The sequence below is a fragment of the Rhincodon typus genome, chromosome 10 (assembly GCF_021869965.1).
Source record: "Rhincodon typus isolate 14 chromosome 10, sRhiTyp1.1, whole genome shotgun sequence".
Taxonomy (NCBI): Eukaryota; Metazoa; Chordata; class Chondrichthyes; order Orectolobiformes; family Rhincodontidae; genus Rhincodon; species Rhincodon typus.
Window position 1 is genome coordinate 20,939,123 of NC_063341.1, and position 22,924 is coordinate 20,962,046.

Consider the following 22,924-nt stretch of genomic DNA (forward strand, 5'->3'; position numbering starts at 1 on the left):
AATCAGAATTCCTTTACTGTCACTGAGGCAAAATCCTGGAACTCCCATCCAAAAAGCACTGAGTGTCCCTATGCCCCATGAACTGCAGTAATTTGGTTTACCTTCTGGTCAACTTGAAATGAGCAATAAATGATGGTCTAACCAGCAACGCCCATATCCCATGAACGAAAGAAAGTGAAGCTGACAGTGCATTTGGTGGAATATGGCATTTGAGAATAAATTCATTGATGTTGATCACTTATGAGGCCATTGAACTTTTTGCAGCACTGCATTTAGGTCCTCTATTCTAGATTTCTGGCATTGAATTCTATGACTGTCCTGATTCTGCACTGTTCACAAAATTTGCCTGGAGGGCCTCCTAGATGCTGTGGATAGATCCAATCTCTCCTCTCCACTGAGGCCTTCAGCAATTTATTTAGTAATTGAAAATCTTCATGGCCGCTGTCTTTCCAGGACAGAATTAGTTGTAGATTGACTTTTAGAATCTTCTTCTTGAGTCAGGCTTATTTTTAATTTGTGAGATAGCAAGGACTGCAGATGCTGGAGTCAGAAATAACAAAGTGTGGAGCTGAAGAAACACAGCAGGCCAGGCAGCATCAGAGGAACAGGAAATCTGACGTTTCTGGTCGGGGACCCTTTTTCAGAAGACCGACCTGAAACGTCAGCGTTCCTGTTCCTCTGATGCTGCCTGGCCTGCTTGTTCCTCCAGCTCCACACTTTAATTTGTGGTAGCCTGTAATAATTTAGTAGCTCTACTCGGCATGCAGTTACTTAACAGTATGTTTAGTGCTCGCTCCATGTTACAATCATATTAAATTAGCCAGCATGCACAGTTATGTGACCATTTCTAGCTCTGTTGTTTCATGGCCTAACGTTTGCCCTCCTACTGACTGTCACTGTGATCGCTGAGTTGCTTGGGGATTCAAGGGAAGGATTACTAATTTGGGTGTGGGGAAGAAAATGTGTTTGTAACAAACTTGGCAAATGGTAAAATAAATGTTTTTGATTAATTATTGAAAATATTTTTCTTATTAACTTTGGTAGGTTAATGAATTCTGTTTTCTTGCGTACCACATTTCAGTTAAATAAATTTCTGCATACAGTATCCTTTGCTGACTATTTATAGCAAAAGCCAACAAATTGATGAGGAAGTGCTTTTATAACATCTTTGCTGTCAAGGAATATATCCATATATTCTAAGCATTAATGTTCCCTTACCTTCAGTTTGCTAATGCCTTACCCTTGGCAGTTCATACCTCACTTGTTATGTATTTATTAGCCTTTCAACACCTACAACATGCGTCTTCCCACCCTTGTTGCATCTTTCAAATCCCACTATCTTGTCTCCCCTCCAAAAGTGCATTATTGCTTTTTTTGCCAGGCACCAATTTGCACTCTACCAAATCATGGTATTCCCTTCCTATTGCTTTCATACACCACGTTACTGTCATCTCTCAAGTACATCCTATGATCAGGGATTTGGTTAGCTCAGTTAGTTGGATGGCTGGTTCATGATGCAGTGACACCAATAGTGTGGGTTCAAGTCTTTCGCTGGCTGAGGATACCATGAACTTACTCACCTTCTTAAGACGTCCCCTTGCTTGAAGTGTTGTGACCTTCAGGGTAAATCACCACCAAGTTGTCTCTTTGTCATGAGAGCAGCCCTATGGTCTGGAAGGACCATAGCGACTTTACCTTGTCATGGAATGGATACGTGATTGAAGGCTGGAGCTGTGTGTAACTTCAAGGTGCTTTTCTTCCTATAAGTATCAAAATTGCAAGAGCAATTAAAAGGATCAATGGAGAAATTAGAGGAAAGCAAGCTGCTCCTTAAAACTAATGAAAATGGTAAGTACGTAATAAAAAAAAAAAGTTTTGTTTTACTGCAATGTGGCTATTGGATTAGTTCGATTCAATTGATGGTACTGTGCTCGCAGTAACCTTTTATATTTTAGTTACTTGACTAAGCAAATGAAATATAAAACAATTTTGTCAGAGTACTTGAATTTTCAGTGTCTGCATAGGTGTCCCTCCTTCTTATTCATTCATGGAATGTTAACATTGCTGACAAGGCACTTGTTGCCTATTCCTAAGTGCCTTATTTAAGGTGGTAGTAAGGCTGTCTTGAACCACTACAGTCCATGTGGTAGATAAATGAGCAACTATGGTTAAAGGTGATATTTCCAAGTCAAAATGCCTTTGAGAAGAATTTGGAAGTGGTCATGTTCTGTGCATCTTCTGCCCTTGTTTATCTACCTGCTAGAGGAGGTGGGTTTAGAATCGGCTCTTGGAGAGGCCTTGGTGAATTGCTACATTGCACCTTTTGGACTGAGTATGTTGTGACTGGTGTGCCAGTGATGGAGTGAAAATTTTAGGTATTTGATGGATGTCTGTCAAGGGGCTCATTTGCTTAGTATTAAGCACTTGGAGTATTGTTAGAGCTGCACTTTTCCAGACATAGTGGAAAGTATTCCATCACACTCCTGGATCGGCTTTAGTCACCACAGAATTCTGAGCCTTTGACCAGCTCTTGTATTACACTATTTATGTGATCAATCCCAGAATGTTGATTGTGATTGTGATGGTTTAGCAATTATAACGCTTGAAAGTCAATCTCTTCTGTTAGAAATGCTCATTGCCAAACAACTGCTAGGCATGAATGTTGCTTGCAATTGTGAATGTAAGCATGAATATTGTCCTGGTTCTGCTGCTAGTGGGCACAGATGTGACGGGTTGCAAATTTAGCTGAATAGTGAATTCTTTCATTAACATCTAATTTGTAAGCTTAAAGAAAGGTTGCTGAAGATGATCGGGCCTAGGACATTCCTCTCAGGAACTTCCAAAGCTCTTGCAATCATCTGTTTTTATAGTTTACCCTTATGTTCTGCTTCTTTGTTAGCCTTTGTTGTTTTCTAAAACTCCCAATCCTCAAGTTTACTGTCACTCTTCATGACATTGTTTCTTCTTTTAATCCAATACTATCATTAACTCCCTACTAAACCAAAAAAGTGATCTTTCATTGATTTTTAATGGAATATATTTTGGTTGGGAACTTTTGAATTGCTTTTTTCGAAGCTCCAGATATGCTTTGGGCTATTTGACCAATCAACCTTAGCAGCGCTCCCCTCATGCCTATGTTCTTGGCTTTGACAGTTTTTTTGAATTTACATATGACCCATCACTTTCAAATGTGTTACAGAACTCAGTTGTGTTTTTTTTTGCAAAGGACCTTCTCCTGAGATTAACAGTTACACCTGTAGTTAGTTTCACAATGTAGTGTTTCAGGGAACTGTCACAAAAGCTTTCCATAAACTTACCTTCCAGACCACCTTTGTCAATTTGTTAGATCCAGTCCCTTTGAAAATGTGCTGTATGCTTGTTACATTGCCCTTTTTTTTCACAAATTAAATTTACTATGACTTGCTTGATATTCTGTCTATCTGTATTGAGGGGTCTATAAATAATTCCTGCAACATTTTCTGATCCTTTTAATTTCTAATCCCTGTCCATTCTGATGCTATCTGATCTTCTGAATCAGCATCTTTGCCACTAAAAAGACCTTACGACATAGGAGCAAAAGTAGACCTTTACACCCATCAAGTCTGCTCTGGTATTCAGTGAGGTCATGGTTGATCTGATGACTCCACTTTCCTGCAGAAATTCCTCCTCCACTGTCTTTAACAGACAACCCCTAAAATTATGCCCGCTGGTCTTTGACTCTCAATAAAGGGAAACAGGCTCTTAGCATCTATCTTGTCAAGCCCCCTAAGAACCTTACATAATTCAATAAGGTTGCCCCTGATGTCTCTAAACTCTAATGTGTACAAAGCCCAACCTGCTCAACCTATCTTCATACGACAGTCCTTCTATACCTGAATCAACCTATTGAATGTCAATGCCAGTGTATTAGTACTCCAGGTCTGATCCATCTAATGCTTTGTATAATTTTAGTAAGACCTCCCTATTTTTCTACTCCATTCCCCCTGAGATAAAGACCAAATTTTCTTATGTTATCCTTTATCAGGGCTACCCTTCCTCTTCCATCGACCCCCTTATTTTGAAACATTTACTATCTTGGAAAATATGTGAGCCATCTTGCAATTCAAATTGATTTATCTCAGCTTTTGTTACTTAGTCTATATTGTTATGAATGCTTTGTGTATTCACATAAAGAGCCTTTATATTTTTCAATTATATTCTTTGCATGGACCTTACTTGCTTTTGGATGATTACTGTTAAAATTCTGTACCTTCCTGTCCTACTCTGCTTCTCGTTACCTAAATCACTACACAGTTCTCATAGCTTGACTTTTTTCATTAGTTTTAAGTCATCTGAACTCTCCCTGTCTCTTCATTGTTACAACTATACATGGTGTTGGTGAGGCTCAGTTGGAGTACTGTTTATAGTTTTGCTCAGTGTATTTGAGAGAAAGATGCTGGCATTGGAGGCTGTTTAAATGAAATTCACTAGTCTATTTCCTGGAATGATGGGGCTGACCTGTCAAGAACAAGTGAGCAGGTTAGCTCTCATTCATTAATACTTGGAAGAATGAGGGGTGACCTTATTGGAACATGAGGATTCTGAGAGGTCTTGAGAGAGTAGATATTAACAAAATATTTCCACTTATGGGAGAATCTCAAACTAAGGGACACTGTTCCATTATTCTCTAAGTATCAATTAAAACTGAGATGGTAAGGAATTTCTGCCCTGACGGTAGTCAATGTCTGAATTGTGTACCCCAGAGAGTTGTGGAGGCCAGATCACTGAAAGTATTTAAAGAGGAGGTAGACTTTTGAAATATTAGGTAGTTGGCTGCAATGCTGAGCCAGCAAGAAAGAGGAGTTGAGATCTCAAGCAGGTCAGTCATGATTTTGTTGAATGATTAACAGGGCAGGCTTGAGGGGCTGAATAGCCTATTCCTGCTCCTGTTCCTTATGTTCTTGTATTTAGTTTACAGCCTTAGTTATATAATTTGCCAGGACTCTGATCCCAGCCTGATTAAATTGGACAACTCCCTCTAGCATTAGTGTCAGTGACTCATAAGTTGAAGACCATACCTCCCTCAATATGCTCTGAACCATGTATTTAATTTTGTAATTTGCTTGACGCTGTACAAAACACATGTTTCGGGCACTTGATTGTTGATTTATTACCCATGGGATTCTCCCTAGTCATTTAGAATCTCATTCTTATTTCTTCCTAATTAATTTATTCACACGTGGATAATAACAACTGGTTCCAGCCTTCTGCATTCCTAATCCTTCTCCAATTCTGGGCAGGTGTGCTGAATTCCAGCACTGGCCAGGTAACATCAAACCTTCCAAAGTCCTTGTCGTGGCTACAGAAAAAAACATGTTGTACTATCCTCTACCACTACCACGTTCCTTTTTAGTCCTCCCGCTTGAATGGTCTTCAGCACCATGGTCCATTTGCCTATCCTCTTTTATGTCCTTGCTCTCAGCCACACAGCATCCCCTAATTCTGGACTTGCCCAAAGGAAGAAACATTCTTTTCACTTCTACATTGTCAAGACCATTTTAAGATCTTATATACTTTAAATATATCATCCCTCACTCTTCTAAACTCCTGAGGAAATAGCCCAGTCTGTCTGCATTATCCTTGTAATACAACATACTTATTCCAGGTATCAATCTGAACCACACAATTATATTTACAGTCTACTTGTAAAGGAGATCAAAACTGCAGACTGCATTTGAGATGTGGTCTCACCCATTTTCTGTATGACTGAAGTATAATTTCCTTACTTTTACATTCAATTCCTCTCTTAATAGCATTTTAATCTATTAATTACTTGCTGTATCCGTATATTAACTCCTTGTGACTCATGCAGTAGAACACCTAGATCCTTCTGTAAGTAGGAATTCTGCAGTCGTTTTCCACTTGGGTATTAACTCTCTTTTTCCATACCCCCTGTCAAAGTGAATAATTTCACATGTTCCCACTTTGTACTCCATCTGTCGATGTTTTGCCCACTCATTCAACCTCTCTATATCCATCTACATCCTCCTTTTGTCCTCTTCACAATGTACTTTCCTATCTACCTACATCATCTGCAAAATTTAGCTACCATGCCTTTGCTCCACTCATCTAAGTAATTGATAAAAATTGTTAAAAGCTGAGGCCCCAGTACAGATCCCTTCACGATTCCACTCATCAATCCTGCCAATCAGAAAGAGAGTCATTTCTGCATACCCAGACTAATATGTTACCCCCTACATCATGATCTCCTACTTTGTGCAGTACTTTTGTTTTATGTGGCACCGTGTCAAATGCCTTCTAGAAATCCAAGTCCATTATATCTACAAGCTCACTTTTATCCACTGGACCTGGTTACTCCTTCAAAGAGTTGCAATAAATTGGTCACACACAATTTTTCTTCCACAAAGCCATTCTGACTCTTCCTGATAACCTTCGGTTTTTTTTTTAAATAGTGCTCAGCAATAACTCCTTTTAATAATTGTTTCTAACATGTTCCCCATGATAGATGTCAAGCTAACTGGCCTACAGTTTCCTGCTTTCTGCCTCCCTATCCTCTTGAATGAAGGACTTGTACTTGCCACTTTCTACTCATGTGGAACATATACTTTTAATTTCTTTTAAGTGATTACATGGCTCAACAAACAACTTAATGACAATCAAATGAAGAGGAAACAAGAGATTGTGGGAGCATCTGGATCATGTCTGCTTCTGAAATTAGTAGCAACTTCAAAAGAGGAACTGTACTTCACAATACGGTAAGTATAGCCACCATTCAAAAACATTTTTATTTATTTAGAATTGAAATATGAGGAATAAAAATATTTCAGTAGTCTTTCAAAATTGTGATGAGTGATTACAATTAGTTTTGATGATGGAAGTGTAGCATTTTTTTTCACTCCTTGTCAAATTTTGTTATAGACACTGCCACTTTGGGAGAGAGCATGCTGTGGTTTTATAAGTCACTTTTTGCAGTGATGAAATAGACAGGGGGATGTTTAAAAGGGGAAAAAAGCAATTTCCAAGTTATGAGGGATTGAGGTTTGCCATTGTCTCTGTATAAATCTTGCCACACAGTAAGACAATTTGGAAGACTAGGAAGAAATGATTGGGCAGAACACGTCTGGGAGTCCATAAGTCGTCCTGCTTCCCACTGCCCATAAACTTTTATTCTATGCAAGTCCTGGTTCTGATTGGTGAAATATAAAGAAGTGGAAAGAAACCCTTAGGTCACCCAAATCTTGACCTCTTGTGTTATTTAGAAATGGAGAAAGGAGTTATTGCTGGGCATTCTAGATCACAAGAGAAAGGTGACCAGAGTAGTTGACAAAGGTGGGAGGAAAATGTTGGGGGTTGATGTTTGAATTGGTAAAAATTTGATAACACACACACACACCCTTTGAGGAAAATGTGGTCTCTGGTTCATGTGACTTTTAATATTGTTCTTAACAACCAAGTCTTGGGGGACTAGAAAAGCTTTCTTTTTAAGTTGTGAAGCTTCATATCAGGAATAACTATACTTTGTTCTATCAGATGAAAAAACTTAAGTTCAGTTTCTTTGAAGCATCCAAATATTTTATTTCTAATCAGAATCTGAGTGATATTGTTAGTTAAAGTAGAGAATTAATTGTTGTAATTTACAATTGGTTTTTGAATCTATTGCACTTGATGCACTGTATTTAAAGTTAAAGGCTTGCTCCTTTTGAATATTTGTAACTTTGTCAGGGATGTTTGGAATGGTTCGTGTGACACTTTGTTCTTTCATTTATTGCAGTTTGAGAAAAATCCTTTTTTAATCATTTCTGACTCCAACTATCCGGTTGCCTCTGTGGTATCATCATTGTCACAACAGTTTACAGCTACTAGTATGAAGTCACACTATGTAATGTCGCATGGGCACAGCTTGGGACCAAATGTAAGTATCAGCACCTTTTATTTTCCGTTCGTAGTTGGTGGCGATATCTTCTATCTTGTAAGTTGATGGTTTGCACCGTGGTGGTCAACTAAGTTGAGCATTGCCTAGTGTGGCTCAGAAGCTCCAGAGTTTGCGGAGGACAACAGTGAGTGAGTAACCTGCACAATTTTCTGGCCTCTGATTTCTCTGGACCCTCTTGCTGGCTGGGTGAGGATTTTGTTTCTGCTGACATCTATCAATGTCTTTGCAAAACAGTCAGCCTCCAGAGGTCACAACCATCAGCGACTGACATTGTCAATATCTGCCATCCATATCTTGGTTGCAAGAGGTTGTGACCCAGTGTCCAATTCACTGTGCAAAATGTATATCGCCATTGTCCATCTGATGATCCTGGCAAAGTCCGAGTGGATGCAATGGCTTTTCAATAAACATAAGCTGATGGAATTAGCACGCTCAAGGATGTTGTTCTGTCGAGAGATACCGAGAATATATCTGAACCAGTGAAGCTGGAAACTGTTCATCCCTTTTCTCCTGCCTAACACCTGCTCTGCAGTCTTACCGCTGGCTAAGGATTAAGGCTTGGTTCACTCGGTAAGGTTGCTGCTGTTCCACAAACGTCTGCTCACCTTGGACATACACACAATGCAAAAGATGCAGCTGTTATTGATTTCAGCATCAAGTTGCAATCATTGCTGGTGATTATGGAGCCTAGATATGTGAGGCTAAGTGGCACATTGTCAATGCTGATAGATGGCAGCATGGGAACATCTCAACTATAGCATTTGTCTTCCGGATGATGGTCAAACTGAGGCATAATAGAGCCTGTCCATTTTCCACTGTAGGTGTTCTTTAGTATGCATTGTTAATGCAGCATCATGAGCGTTGAGCACTTCTCTGAGGGCTTGGTGCACCTATGTCTTTTTTTTGATGTGTTGCTTAAATCATATGGCAGAATATAGGAAATGTAAACAGTTCACAGAAACACTGGACTCTTAATTTAGAAGAAAAATCTCATTTGTTAGATTTCAGTGAGAAAAAAATAATAGTGCAATAATCAAAGCCTTGATTTATTAAGGTATTAAGAATAAAGAAATAGTATGTGGCACATTTGAATTTTCTCTTCTCTGTTTGCTACATGGTAAATTTCTGTGTAAATTTCCACTCGTCTTACACACATTCAGTGGAACAGCCATGGAATTCTGGAGAAGCAATGTAATCAACAATTTAAATCATTTTTTCTTTAGCTTCTGTGGCTCTTTTGGATTAGTAATAACATTCCCTTGGAAATAAAAGGTCATTTTGGACCATCAAATTATTCTTAATATCTTAAATATTAACACTCTATTTTGGTCTAATTCTGTACAAAACTGCTTAACTATTCTATTTTTTATTTGTCGCAATCACATCTGCAATCAAACCTGTTTTTCATTTTTGACAGGTTCAGACTAACACTCAGTTTTTAAACTCAAGTACATCTTCAATGACTTCAAAACCCAAACTTCCAGTGGGATTATGCACAGCTCCATCATTGGACAAAGAAAAGTGTGTTGCTGTGAAATGCTTTCTTCCTAGCATTTATGAATCGTATCTTACTAATAGCATAATCATATTTATCTTTATCCTGTTTTATTTTGATGGCGGCCAGCCTTTAGGTTAACTTTTGTCTCTATGTTCCTCCTTATTGCAATGTTGGTGGTTTAGGATCAAAGTATTTTAAGCAGCGCAAAGATAACATTCCTCTGCAAAGACTGTATGCTCACAGTACATTCAGATCAAGTAAGAATAGTATTTCTGTCACATGTAATGTGATTATTTTCCTTACTGAAATATTTTAATCTCAACCCTAACGTTTCTGAGCTTCAAGCAATGCCTTCCGGTTAGGTGGATACAGCCATCCATAGTGGTATTAACTTTAGTGCTGTTTTATTGTTGGTTCTTCTGTGTAATTTGGGAGGCCAATGTTATTTTGCACTTTTGAAATTTCATTTTATGGTCCACTGGGAAAAAATGTAATAAAAGTATTTATTGTATTATTGCTTGGGGTGGGAATTGAAATATTTGAAAACTAATTGCACATTTGCAATATTAAAATTATTTTTGATCTATGCATGAGTTGAACATTGGGAAAGCCATTCTCTGTAAAAGTCTTCACATATAATGCTAAATATTCTCAGTTCAGTTTTTAAGTATATTTTTGTTTTGTTAACACCTGAAATAATTTTCATCTACAATAGGAACACAAATTGCAAAACCTGGACACCTTCCTCCACTTTCTGCCTATTTCTGTGAACAAGACCTGGAACCTTCATGATTCTGCAGTAATTTTTGACTGTGGTTCCCTACTCTAAGAGAAAAGTTTGGACAGTCTAACATTTGGACTGATTGGAAATAGGTACAGTGATCAGTTTCTCCAAAGCTAATGATGGCTTAAGCAATTGCTGCAATTTATACAGTTTTGCATGTGATTTTAAAAGAATGAATTTGGCAATTATGGACACCTCCATGAGAAAGGGTAAGGAATAATGTTCTAATATATAATTGGCTTACCTTTGGAATACAGTGTCAAGTTTCAGAATTTGTCATTGATCTTGGACAATGAAATTGGAGGTGCAGCAAACAGTGAGAACGCTAATAATCAACTGCAACCGGGCAGACTAATGGCAGTTTATTACAGGGAAATGTGAGGTGATGCATTTTGTTCGAAGGGATAGGGAGAGACAATTTAGACTTAAATGGATAGTTCTACAGAGTATGCTGGGACAGAATTTTTTGAAGGCATGGTGTACAGTGCATCTTGTATGTTTAAACACTGCTGCCACTGAGTTGGTGGTGGAAGGAATGAATGTTTAAGGTGACAGATAGGCACTTGTTTCTCTCATCATCTTCTCAGTTATCAGACAGGTCAATAACAAAGGAGGTTCTGAGAATAACTTCTTCTTGCACTGTTTGACTTAAAATACCTGGCATATATAATTACAATTAACATGATAGATGTTTACATATTTGTTGTAAAATTTGTACAATGGTGTGGCATTTATGACATTACTGGTTTTTGCTTGGTATTGTTTAAACATTTGTTTCATCCCAGTAATGTCCAATAAAAGTTAAATAAATACTTTTATATTCCTATTGACTCATGTTTTTTTTTAAAGTTTAAGTTTATCAGCTAATTGCATGTTAGGCAAGGGGACAATTAGTGACATATAATTTATCTTCAGTTTGGCGATATATTTTAGAATTGGATGGGTTGGCTTCTTGCATGGCTGTAACTTGATGTGTTGACTGTTTGCAATGGAAGGTGGCAACCTATCGAGTTGAGAATTAATGTTGTCTGCGGCATATTCCTTAGCTCTAAAGAAATGTGCGTTTATATATTGCACCTGTTTTCAGAGTATTGCAATGTCCTTTACAGTCAGTTGATATTTGCCTATATTTCAAAAAAAACTTTTGTATGAAGCCAAGTCCCAAATCAACAGTTAACAAATGTGTAGGGATACATCTTAGACAAGAGAACTCCTCTCTCCTTCCGAATGTGCCATTAGGAATCTTTTAAAATCCGCTAGAGAAGCTGATCATTTGAAATTGTACAGCAGTTTGGTATAATTGGGCTTGAACCCACAACCACCTAGCTTAAGTGTTACCATGAGGGCATTGAAAGCTGAGAAAAGCTAAAGATCCTAACTCCTTTCCAGTGAAGAGTTGTATTTCAATTGTGTACTTGCATATATTATATAGCCACAGTACTAAGGCGTCAGGTTCAAGGGATGTCTAGAAATTCATGATAACCAGGATAGTTTCAACTATTTGCATAACTTCTAGAAATTCTGGTGTAGGATAAACTTGAGTAAGTACAGATCAAGAATCAGAGCAATAACAGGTTCACTGAGAAATCTGAAATCTACATATTGATCAAACATTTACAGATAGTGCATGATTGGCTTACTCGGGAGATCAAGAAAGACCAAAATTTTAGAAACGATTCAAGCAAGTTTTGAAATCACTTCAGTGAGGGACCAGTTGATAAAATATCTGCCTTGACAATTCAACAGTAAAGTTAGAAACAAATACTCAATTTTAATTGTTACTTTGTTTAATAAAACTAAATATTACAGTACATATTTACATTGATATTATTTCTTGTGGTCATCAGATTCAAGTAAAACAAGGCATTAAGCAAAATAACACCACAGAATGAAATGTACTTCTTCAGGAATTACTTTATCAATGTATTGACATTATTTTACAAAAAGCAACATTTCCAATACCCTCAAACATTTAAAGTCTGCTGATATTGCAAAATTAAAACAGTGATTAACTTCACTTCTACTTATCACAAAATGGAACATATTGCTAAAAAGGCCACTACATTAAGAAGACATTCTAACATACAAAACAATGTCATTTTCAAGGCTCAAAGTTCAATTAACAACAACTCAGTCTGAAGTTAAATAAATACCATTCATTACAACAGATATTAAAAAAATAGAAAATAAAACTTCAAGGCATAGAAAGGGTGGCATTAAAATTTAATATTTGGATTTACATAGCAAAACCCATAGTCAACAGTGCATCTGGTAAACATTTGAACTATTAGCATTTAAAACAAACTGCCTTTTAGACTAGCTTGCTGATGAAATTAGAAATGAGTTATACATTTCACTGCCTATAACAGTAAGGCATTCCAGCACCAATCCTGGTCAAAGATTCTCATCAACATGATACTGGAGATGAAGCAGCTGAATAAAACAGCTTAACTTTCAAAGCTAGCTTAAAAAATAAAATCACAATTTTTGTGAAGAGTGGAAAGAAATACTACATGCAATGTTTTGATTTTATTTAATCATGCTGCCTCGTGTTATTTTTCTTGCAGATAAACTGCAACCAGTTTTCAACTTGCGTTCAAGTGTTTCTGCAATATTTAAGGCTTAAGTATCTAATCACCCTGGCTTCCACTGTAATGTTCAAAACAGATGCTGCGCAGATTCTCCATATTCCAGGAGGACAGAAGAGTCTACAGCCATATACAGTGAAATGCCTCAACGCGAAGTGTGGACTGACTAGTCTTGGATCTCACTTTGTCATTCGTCCGTTTGTGTAGTTTTGCTTTTCTAAAGCGCAAGTTTGAATAACTTTAACATAACAAAACTCACTTTCAGCCATGTCACAGGGTCTTGTGGTAGCATCGAGTCAGAAGTCCTCAACAAAACACGTTCCCAGAGCTTCAGTAAATACTTGTAAAATTTGTTTCTTGAAAGTTTGTTCAATTCCAATATGTGGAGCTCACAATAACTACATTTCTGCAACAAGTTTGTAATCTTGAAGGGATCAACACAATCCTGAGTTGCAACACCCAGAATACTGGATTGTTTTATAGGTCAGCACCACAATCATTTTTAAAGACTGTAGCCAATACAGTTTGTTTTCAGTGTTCATCAGAAGTCACTGTGGGTACTGAAGTACATCATGTGGTCATACACTTGTGTCCTGAAGTAAAGGTTCTTTAGCATCAGCAGGAACCTGTGGACTATGTGGATGACTGTGGCTATTCATATGTTTCTTCCAGTTGGTAGGTCTTAGTGACATGTTTCTATATTCTGGAATGAACAAGGCAACAAGCAAGGCTAACAGCACTGAGCAAGCTCCAAATAAGAATGGTGGTCCAGGAATAATTGAACTCTATTTAAAATGGGGGGGGGGGGGTGAGAAAAACAGAGGGAAAAACATTCAGCACCACAATGCAAACAACACAAAGATTTAAGTGGCATTAATTACTATAAAAGTAATCCTACATAAAGTCGCTATTATCCGAGTAGTTGAGCCAGTAACTTGGAAAATCCCAGAACTGATTAATTTTCCACAGAATTATTTGAAGTATGTGGAACAATGGGTAAGTACACTATAACTATCCTCAGACCGAGAATCTGAGGAAGGGTCACTGGGCCAAAATGTTAACTCTGATTTCTCTTCACAGATGCTGCTGGACCTGCTGAGCTTTTCCAGCAACTTCCGTTTTTGATACTCAGATTGAGGCTAGGAAGGGGGAGAAAAATGATGAGGTTCACCTTCATCAGAATCTAAACATCTGGAATGTGTCTTGTAGATAGCAAAGACTGGGATTTGCTGTGACTCGACACTGGTAAAGGTTAAAAATCTTACGTGTTTTTGTATGTTCAGGTAACAGTCTTAATTCTTATAATGGCCATTCAAAAACTTCAGCTGAAAAGACTCAATACTGTACTTCATTACCACATCATTGCAGATCAGCAACTTAGGAATAAATTTACACATGGTGATTAAATGTCTATGATCTCATCTATTGTATGTTAAGTATTCATCATGCAATACATGTACAAGAAAAAAATCTTCCACCTTTGGAACATGCAGTGTAAATAAGGAAGAGTCAGGATGATATAGGTCTGAACACTAACTACAGATAATCACGGTTACAGTGTTACAGAATTAGCATTTGCTTAGCAATGCTATGTAAACACCCATACCTTACCTGCTGAGAACGACTATCTGCCTTCATACTGTCCAATGCCACAGCATCATTCTCCGGTACTTCATTTAGTTCCACGTGAAAAATATAGAATATAAACCCAAAAAGTGCAGGGCCCAGGCCATTACACAGCCCTCGAATTCCTGTGACCATTCCTTGAACAACACCTAAAAACAATTGTAACTTTGCATTCAACTTGGTACTGTAGTTCAAAAGGAACATTATAACAGAGATAAACAAAGACTGTTTCCCATGCGAGCCATTAAATTATAGGTTAACTGAAGCTATATTTTAGCATCATTGTTGAACTTTTATGTGGAAATCCAGATTAGTGTAGCTGTTTGTAATCTAAACCAAGATCAAGTGGAAGTCAAGTCAAGGTGTCAGTTCTTCCCTTTTTAAGAAAATGAACATTTTGTATTTAGGTCTAAAAGTGAAAAGTTGGTGCATGATGTAAAAGAGAATGACAGAGTACATTTCAGGGCACATCCCTTATTACTGAGACCTAAAGCAAACCAATTGAATTAATGAGAAAATAATCTTCACTTTAAAATAAGAAATGTAAATATGGCTTTCAGGACTAATTTAACAATAAAGTGTGTGCTAATATGAGGTATTGCATTTTGGTAACGTGAGCTAGGGCAGAACTTATACAACTTAATGATAAGCCCTGGGTAGTGTTGTCAAACAGAGACATAGGGGTTCAGGTACATAGTTCTTTGACAGTGTGTCACAGGTAGCTTAGCATACTTGCCTTCATTGCTCAGACCTTTGAGTACAGGAGTTGGAATGTCATGTTGAGGTTGTACAGGATGTTGGTGAGGCCAATTTTGAAGTAATGTGTACAGATCTATAGGAAGGATATAATTAAATTGGAGAGGGTTCAGAAAAGATTTACCAGGATGTTGCTGGGACTAGAGGGTTTGAGTTATAAGGAGAGGCTGGATAAACTGGGACTTTTTTAACTGGAGCGTAAGAGGCTGAGGGGTGACAATAATAGAGGTTAATAAAATCATGAGGGGCATACATAAAGTGAATAGCAAAGATTTTTTCCTTAAAGCTGGGGAGTTCAAAACTAGAGGGCATAATTTGAATGTGAGAAGATAAAGATTTAAAAAGGGATCTTAAGGACAGTAACTTGTATGTGTAACGCACTGCCAGAGGAAGTGGTAGATGCAAGTACAATTACAACATTTAAAAGCCATTTGGATAGATACATGAATAGGAAAAATTTAGAGGGATATGGGCCAAATGCAAGCAAGTGGGACTAGTTTAGTTTGGGAAACTTGGTCAGCATGGTCGAGTTGGACCGAATGGTCTGTTTCCGTGTTGTAGCACCAAAATCAAATATGCTTTTCAAACAGTGGGGTCCATGATCTCTATTATTGGCCCTCTTTAGTTGTACGTTTTAACAAGAATCCTAACAGAAATCCATAAGTTTTCCAGAGTGGCACTTTGGAACAGTCGTGTATGGGGAGGGGAAGCAGTAAGAAGAGAGCATGTCTTGGGCTTTTTAGTCAATCATAAATATAAATTTAAACTGTAATTCTACAGCACCAATTCCCACAAAAGAAAAAGCTTTACCTTGTTGATCTGGATCAGCATTCCTCGACACCAGTGCACTCACTGCTGGGAAAGTAATGCTGGACATGGCTGCCACTGCTCCTGCTGCCCACATCATCCTACAATTAATGTACATTAAATGTTAGTTAAGCTCCATAATACTGAAGGAAAGGGGATAAAAGTTATGGGAACAGGTTGACTGTACAGGATTAGAAATACTTCCTATTGCAGAGAAAATAATATTGAATATTTCCATTATGAAATTTCACACTTTTATGAAGTTAATTTCACTGCCTCATTTCAATATCATTTTAAACATTTTACATATCCAGAATGCTGACTGGATCATTATGAAGTGACACATTAACTCTAGAGACAATGGTATGGGACCCACTGAGAAAGCAGTTACAATTATCACTACAAGTTGGTGCTCTTACAGTAATTTGGTAGTGGGAAAGTCGTTTGGATGTGTGTATGTAAATTACTCAATTGGAAACATGGATAATCTATTGTTAATAGATTAAAAACAAACCAGTTATTTGGTGATGGGGGAAAAAACCCTTCAGGTGTATGTAAGAGCACTTCTGAATATAAAGGAGAAAATAAAATAAATTGGTGCTCTTGTGGTGCAGCAATACTGTCCCAACTCGAGTCAGAATACCTGGATTCATGTCCCACCTGCTCCAGAGGTGTGCAATAACATCTCTGAACTAGTTGATCGTACAGTGGTTTTCCCCATACCTCTGGGCCAGGATGGCCAAGGATCAAGTACCACAAGCTCCAGAGATGTGGTACTCTGAATGGGTTGACTAAAATAAAAACAAAGGCCTGGGCTCTGCACCAGTGGGAAGTTGGCTTCTGGACAGGTAGAACAGAAGGGTACAGTGGAAGCTGGTTTTGTGCTAAACAAAGAGCTCTTGTGGCAGAGTGATAGGGTATGTACCAGGAGCCTGGACTCGAATCTGACCTGCTCTAGAGGTGTATTAACAGCACTGAGTAGAAGACCATTGAAAGAGGAACAAGAGTAGGCTGTTCAGCCCCTCAAGCCTGCTCTACATTCAATTGGATCATGGCTGATTCAACATTTCTCATCTCCACTTTACTGGATGATTCTGGATGGGAGCAAAAGTAACAGGGTAGTTGTTATGGGGGACTTTAACTTTCCAAATATTGACTGGAAACGCTATAGTTCGAGTACTTTAGATGGGTCAGTTTTTGTCCAATGTGTGCAGGAGGGTTTCCTGACACAGTATGTAGATAGGCCAACAAGAAGTGAGGCCACATTGGATTTGGTACTGGGTAATGAACCAGGCCAGGTGTTAGATTTGGAGGTAGGTGAGCACTTTGATGATAGTGACCACAATTCGGTTACGTTTACTTTAGCAATGGAAAGGGATAGGTATATACTGCAGGGCAAGAGTTATAGCTGGGGGAAAGGCAATTATGAGGCGATTAGGCAAGATTTAGGATGCATAGGATAGAGAAGGAAACGGCAGGGGCTGGGCACAATTAAAATGTGGGGCTTGTTCAAGGAACAGCTACTGCGTGTCCTTGATAAGTATGTACCTGTCAGGCAGGCAGGAAGTGGTCGAGCGAGGGAACCTTGGTTTACTAAAGAAGTTGAATCTCTCGGCAAGAGGAAGAAGGCGGCTTATGTAGAGATGAGGCGTGAAGGCTCAGTTAGGGCGCTTGAGAGTTACAAGTTAGCCAGGAAGGACCTAAAGAGAGAGATAAGAAGAGCCAGGAGGGGACATGAGAAGTCTCTAGCAGGTAGGATCAAGGAAAACCCTAAAGCTTTCTATCGGTATGTCAGGAATAAAAGAATGATTAGGGCCAGTCAAGGACAGTAGTGGGAAGTTGTGCGTGGAGTCCGAAGAGATAGGAGAGGCGCTAAATGAATATTTTTCGTCAGTATTCACACAGGAAAAAGACAATGTTGTCGAGGAGAATACTGAGATACAGGCTATTAGACTAGACTAGATTGAGGTTCATAAGGAGGAGGTGTTAGCAATTCTGGAAAGTGTGAAAATAGATAAGTCCCCTGGGCCGGATGGGATTTATCCTAGGATTCTCTGGGAAGCTAAGGAGGAGATTGCAGAGCCTTCGGCTTTGATCTTTATGTTGTCATTGTATACAAGAATAGTGCCAGAAGACTGGAGGATAGCAAATGTTGTCCCCTTGTTCAAGAAGGGGAGTAGAGACAACCCTGGTAATTATAGACCAGTGAGCCTTACTTCGGTTGTGGGTAAAGTGTTGGAAAGGATTATAAGAGATAGGATTTATAATCATCTAGAAAGGAATAATTTGATTAGGGATAGTCAACACGGTTTTGTGAAGGGTAGGTCGTGCCTCACAAACCTTATTGAGTTCTTTGAGAAGGTGACCAAACAGGTGGATGAGGGTAAAGCGGTTGATGTGGTGTATATGGATTTCAGTAAAGCGTTTGATAAGGTTCCCCATGGTAGGCTATTGCAGAAAATACGGAGGCATGGGACTGAGGGTGATTTAGCGGTTTGGATCAGAAATTGGCTAACTGTAAGAAGACAGAGGGTGGTGGTTGATGGGAAATGTTCATCCTGGAGTGGTGTACCGCAAGGATCTGTTTTGGGGCCACTGCTGTTTGTCATTTTTATAAATGACCTGGATGAGGGCGTAGAAGGATGGGTTAGTAAATTTGCGGATGACACTGAAGTCGGTGGAGTTGTGGATAGTGCGGAAGGATGTTGCAGGTTACAGAAGGACATAGATAAGCTGCAGAGCTGGGCTGAGAGGTGGCAAATGGAGTTTAATGCGGAAAAGTGTGAGGTGATTCACTTTGGAAGAAGTAACAGGAATACAGAGTACTGGGCTAATGGTAAGATTCTTGGTAGTGTGGATGAGCAGAGAGATCTCGGTCCATGTGCATAGATCACTGAAAGTTGCCACCCAGGTTGATAGGGTTGTTAAGGCGGCGTACGGTGTGTTAGGTTTTATTGGTAGAGGGACTGAGTTTCGGAGTCATGAGGTCATGTTGCAGCTGTACAAAACTCTGGTGCGGCCACACTGTTCTGGTCGCCGCATTATGGAAGGATGTGGAAGCATTGGAAAGGGTGCAGAGGAGATTTACCAGGATGTTGCCTGGTATGGAGGGAAGGTCTTATGAGGAAAGACTGAGGGACTTGAGGCTGTTTTCGTTAGAGAGAAGAAGGTTAAGAGGTGACTTAATAGAGACATACAAGATGATCAGAGGATTAGATAGGGTGGACAGTGAAAGCCTTTTTCCTCGGATGGTGATGGCTAGCACAAGGGGACATAGCTTTAAATTGAGGGGTGATAGATATAGGACAGATGTCAGAGGTAGGTTCTTTACTCAGAGAGTAGTAAGGGCGTGGAATGCCCTGCCTGCAACAGTAGTAGACTTGACAACTTTAAAGACATGTAAATGGTCATTGGATAAACATATGGATGATAATGGAATAATGTAGGTTAGATGGGCTTCAGATTGGTTTCACAGGTCGACGCAACATCGAGGGCCGAAGGGCCTGTACTGCGCTGTAATGTTCTATGTTCTATTTACTGTTCTTTCCCATTAACTCTCGATATTCAATGTCAACCTTAAATATAAATAAGTATTCAGCCCCTCCAACTCTCTGTGGCAAGACTCTCACCTCAGATGAAATTCCTCCTCATTTCAGTCTTAAATTGGCACCCCTTTTTCTGAGACAATGCCCTCTCGTTCTAAATTATCCCACGAGGGGAAACATTCTCTTGGCCTTTACCCTGTCAAGACCCTCAAGAATCATGTGTTTCAATGAGATCACCTCTCAATCTTCTAAATTTTAATGACAGAGTCCCAACCTGCTCAACCTTTACTCATAAGAGTCCCTCCATACCAGGGATCATCCTTCTTTGAACTGCCTCCAATTAAATAATATTTTTCCTTAAACAAGGAGACCAAAACTGCTCGCAGTACTCCACTTGTGGTCTCGTTAGAACCTTGTACAATTTCAGGAAGACTTCCCTACTCTTGTACTACAAAACCCTTGAAATAAAAGCCAACATTCCATTAACCTTCCTGATTAACTGCTGCACTTGCTGCTGGCTTTGTTTCTCATGTACAAGTACCCCCAAGTCCCTGTTCTATTGTCCCTTACTGCAGTTTTTCTCCAATTAAATAATATTGTTCTCTTATTCTCCCTTCCAAAATGAACAACTTCATATTTTCTCATTATGCTCCATTTGCCAACTTTTTGCCCACTTACATAACCTATTAATATCTCTGTAAATTGTGTGTCCCTCTCACAACTTGTCTTTCCACCCATTTTTGTGTTGTGCCAAAATTTAGCTACCATACATTCCCTTCCTTCCTCCAAGTCATTTATATAAATTGTAGTTGTGGTCCCAGTACTAATGCTTTTGGAACCTCACTGGTTACAGGTCAGCAACCTAAAAAAGAACCTCTTGGAACCAAAAGAACTTGTGGTTTCCTGCCCAATAGCCAATTCTTTATCCATGCCAATATAATATCTCCAACACCATAAGCTCTAATCTTATGACTTTACCTTTTGTAAGGTACCTTGCTGAATGCCTTTTGGATGTCCACATACAACAAATCTACTGGTTCCACTCTATCCATGCTAGTTAGACTTATTCAAAAAACCAATAAATTAGTCAGACTATTTCCCTTTCATGAAGCTATGCTGATTCTGCTTGATTAGATTATGTTTTTCCAAATGTGCTACTATTACTTCCCTAACAATTTACACGCATTTGGAAAAGTATGGCCTAATTAGGGACAGTCAGCATAGCTTTGTGCAGGGTAGGTCATGTCTAACTAACTTGATTAAATTTTGAGGTGGTGATGGAGATGAACAATGAGGGTAGAGCAGTGGATGTTATCTACATGGATTTTAGCATGGCTTTCGATAAGGTCCTTCATGGTAGGCTCATCCAGAAGATTAAAATGCATGGGATCCATGGTGACTTGGTTGCTTGGATACAGAATTGGCTTGCCCATAGAAGGCACGGGGTAGTTGTGGAAGGGTGTTCTTCTGGCTGGAGGTCCGTGACTAGTGGTGTTCCGCAGGGATCCATACTGGGACCTCTGCTGTTTGTGATTATATATAACTTGAAAATGCGGATTGGTGCGTTAATAATTTTGCAGATGATTCAAAGATTGGGGGAGTTGTGGATAGTGTAGAAGGTTGTCAAAAGATACAGTGGGGTATAGATCAGTTGCAGATATGGGTGGAGAAATGGCAGATGGAGTTTAATCCATATAAATGTGAGGGGCTGCACTTTGGGAGATCAAGCGTTAAGGAAAAGTATACAATTAATGGCAGGACTCTAAACAGCATTGATATACAGACGGATCTTGGGGTTCAAGTCCATAGCTCCCTGAAAGTGGCCACACAAGTAGATAGGGTGGTAAAGATGGCATACGGCATGCGTGCCTTTATTTGTCAGGGAATGAAGACCTTGGAGGGAATGTGGAAGAGGTTTACCAGGATGTTGCCTGGATTAGAGGGTATGAGCTATAAGGAGAGGCTAGAAAAACTCAGGTTGTTTTCTCTGGAGCAGCGGAGGCTTGATAAGAGTCTATAAGATTATGAAATGCATGGATAGGGTTGACAGTCAGAATATTTTCCCCAGAATTGAAATGTCTAAAACTTAGTGGAATGCATTTAAGGCGATATGGGAAAAGTTCAAGGAGATGTGAGGGGCAAGTTGTGGTATATTTTTTTTAAAAAGCGGTAGGAGTTTAGAATGTGCTGCCAGGTGTAGTGGTGGAGGCAGATACAATAGGGGTGTTTAACAGACTTTTAGATAGGCCATGAATTTGCAAGGAATGGAGGGATACGGACCAAAGGCAGAAGGGATTAGTTTAATTTGACATCATGTTTGGCACAACATTGTGGACCGAAGGGTCCGTTCCTGTGCTGTCTTGTTCTGTTCTAATTGATTCCAACATTTTTTTCCACAGCAGATGTTAGGCTAATTACCCTATAGTTACCTTTGTTTTCCCTCCCTTCCTTTTTGAGTACAGTGTCACATTGGCAGTTTCCTAATCCTTCTGTACTTCTCCAGAATCCAAGGATTTTTGGAAAATTACAATAAATGCATCCACTTTCTCTGTAGCTGCTACTTTTGGGATCCTAGGATCAGTATCAGGGAACTTATCTGTCTTTAGCCCCATTAGTTTGTCTAATACTAATTCTCTAGTTATGGTGATGGTACTTATTTGCTCCCCCACATTCTTTCGTAATTAAAGGATGTTTGAAGCATCTTCCACTATAAAGATTGGTGCAAAATATCTGTAACTTCTTTGCTATTCTCTCCCGGTACTACTTCCCCAGATTCATGGTCTAAGCAGCCCATGTTCACTTTGATAGTAGGAACTGCAGATGCTGGAAAATCTGAGATAACAAGGTGTAGAGCTGGATGAACACAGCAGGCCAAGCAGCATCGTAGGAGCAGGAAGGCTGACGTTTCGGGCCTAGACCTTTCATCAGAAATGGGGGAGGGGAAGGGGGTTCTGAAATAAATAGGGAGAGAGGGGGAGGCGGATAGAAGATGGATAGAGAAGAAGATAGGTGGAGAGGAAACAGACGAGTCAAAGGAGGCGGAAATGGAGCCAGCAAAGGTGAGTGTAGGTGGGGAGGGAGGAGATAGGTCAGTCCAGGGAGGATGGACAGGTCAAGGGGGCGGGATGAGGTTAGTAGGAAGGAAATGGGGGTGCGGCTTGAGGTGGGAGGAGGGGATAGGTGGGAGGAAGAACAGGTTATGGAGGCGGGGACAAGCTGGGCTGGTTTTGGGATGCGGTAGGGGGAGGGGAGATTTTGAAGCTTGTTAAGTCCACATTGATACCATTGGGCTGCAGGGTTCTCAAGCGGAATATGAGTTGCTGTTCCTGCAACCTTCGGATGGCATCGTTGTGGCACTGCAGGAGGCCCAGGATGGACATGTCGTCT

The 22,924-nt window shown here is 39.4% G+C and overlaps 2 protein-coding genes across 3 annotated transcripts in view; one reads left to right on the forward strand and one right to left on the reverse strand.

Moving 5' to 3' along the window:
* Positions 1-22,924, forward strand: part of trmt13 (tRNA methyltransferase 13 homolog) — a 147,569-nt gene that overhangs the window by 78,224 nt on the left and 46,421 nt on the right. The window lies entirely within an intron of this gene.
* LOC109930863 (hippocampus abundant transcript 1 protein) overlaps positions 11,981-22,924 on the reverse strand; it is a 32,286-nt gene continuing 21,342 nt past the window's right edge. Inside the window, exons 10-12 of the mRNA XM_020530264.2 lie at positions 15,996-16,093; positions 14,415-14,578; positions 11,981-13,588 (exon numbers count right to left, since the gene is read on the reverse strand). Coding sequence (XP_020385853.1) covers positions 13,382-13,588; positions 14,415-14,578; positions 15,996-16,093 — 469 coding nt within the window. The 3' untranslated portion in view covers positions 11,981-13,381. The remainder of the gene's footprint in view (positions 13,589-14,414; positions 14,579-15,995; positions 16,094-22,924) is intronic.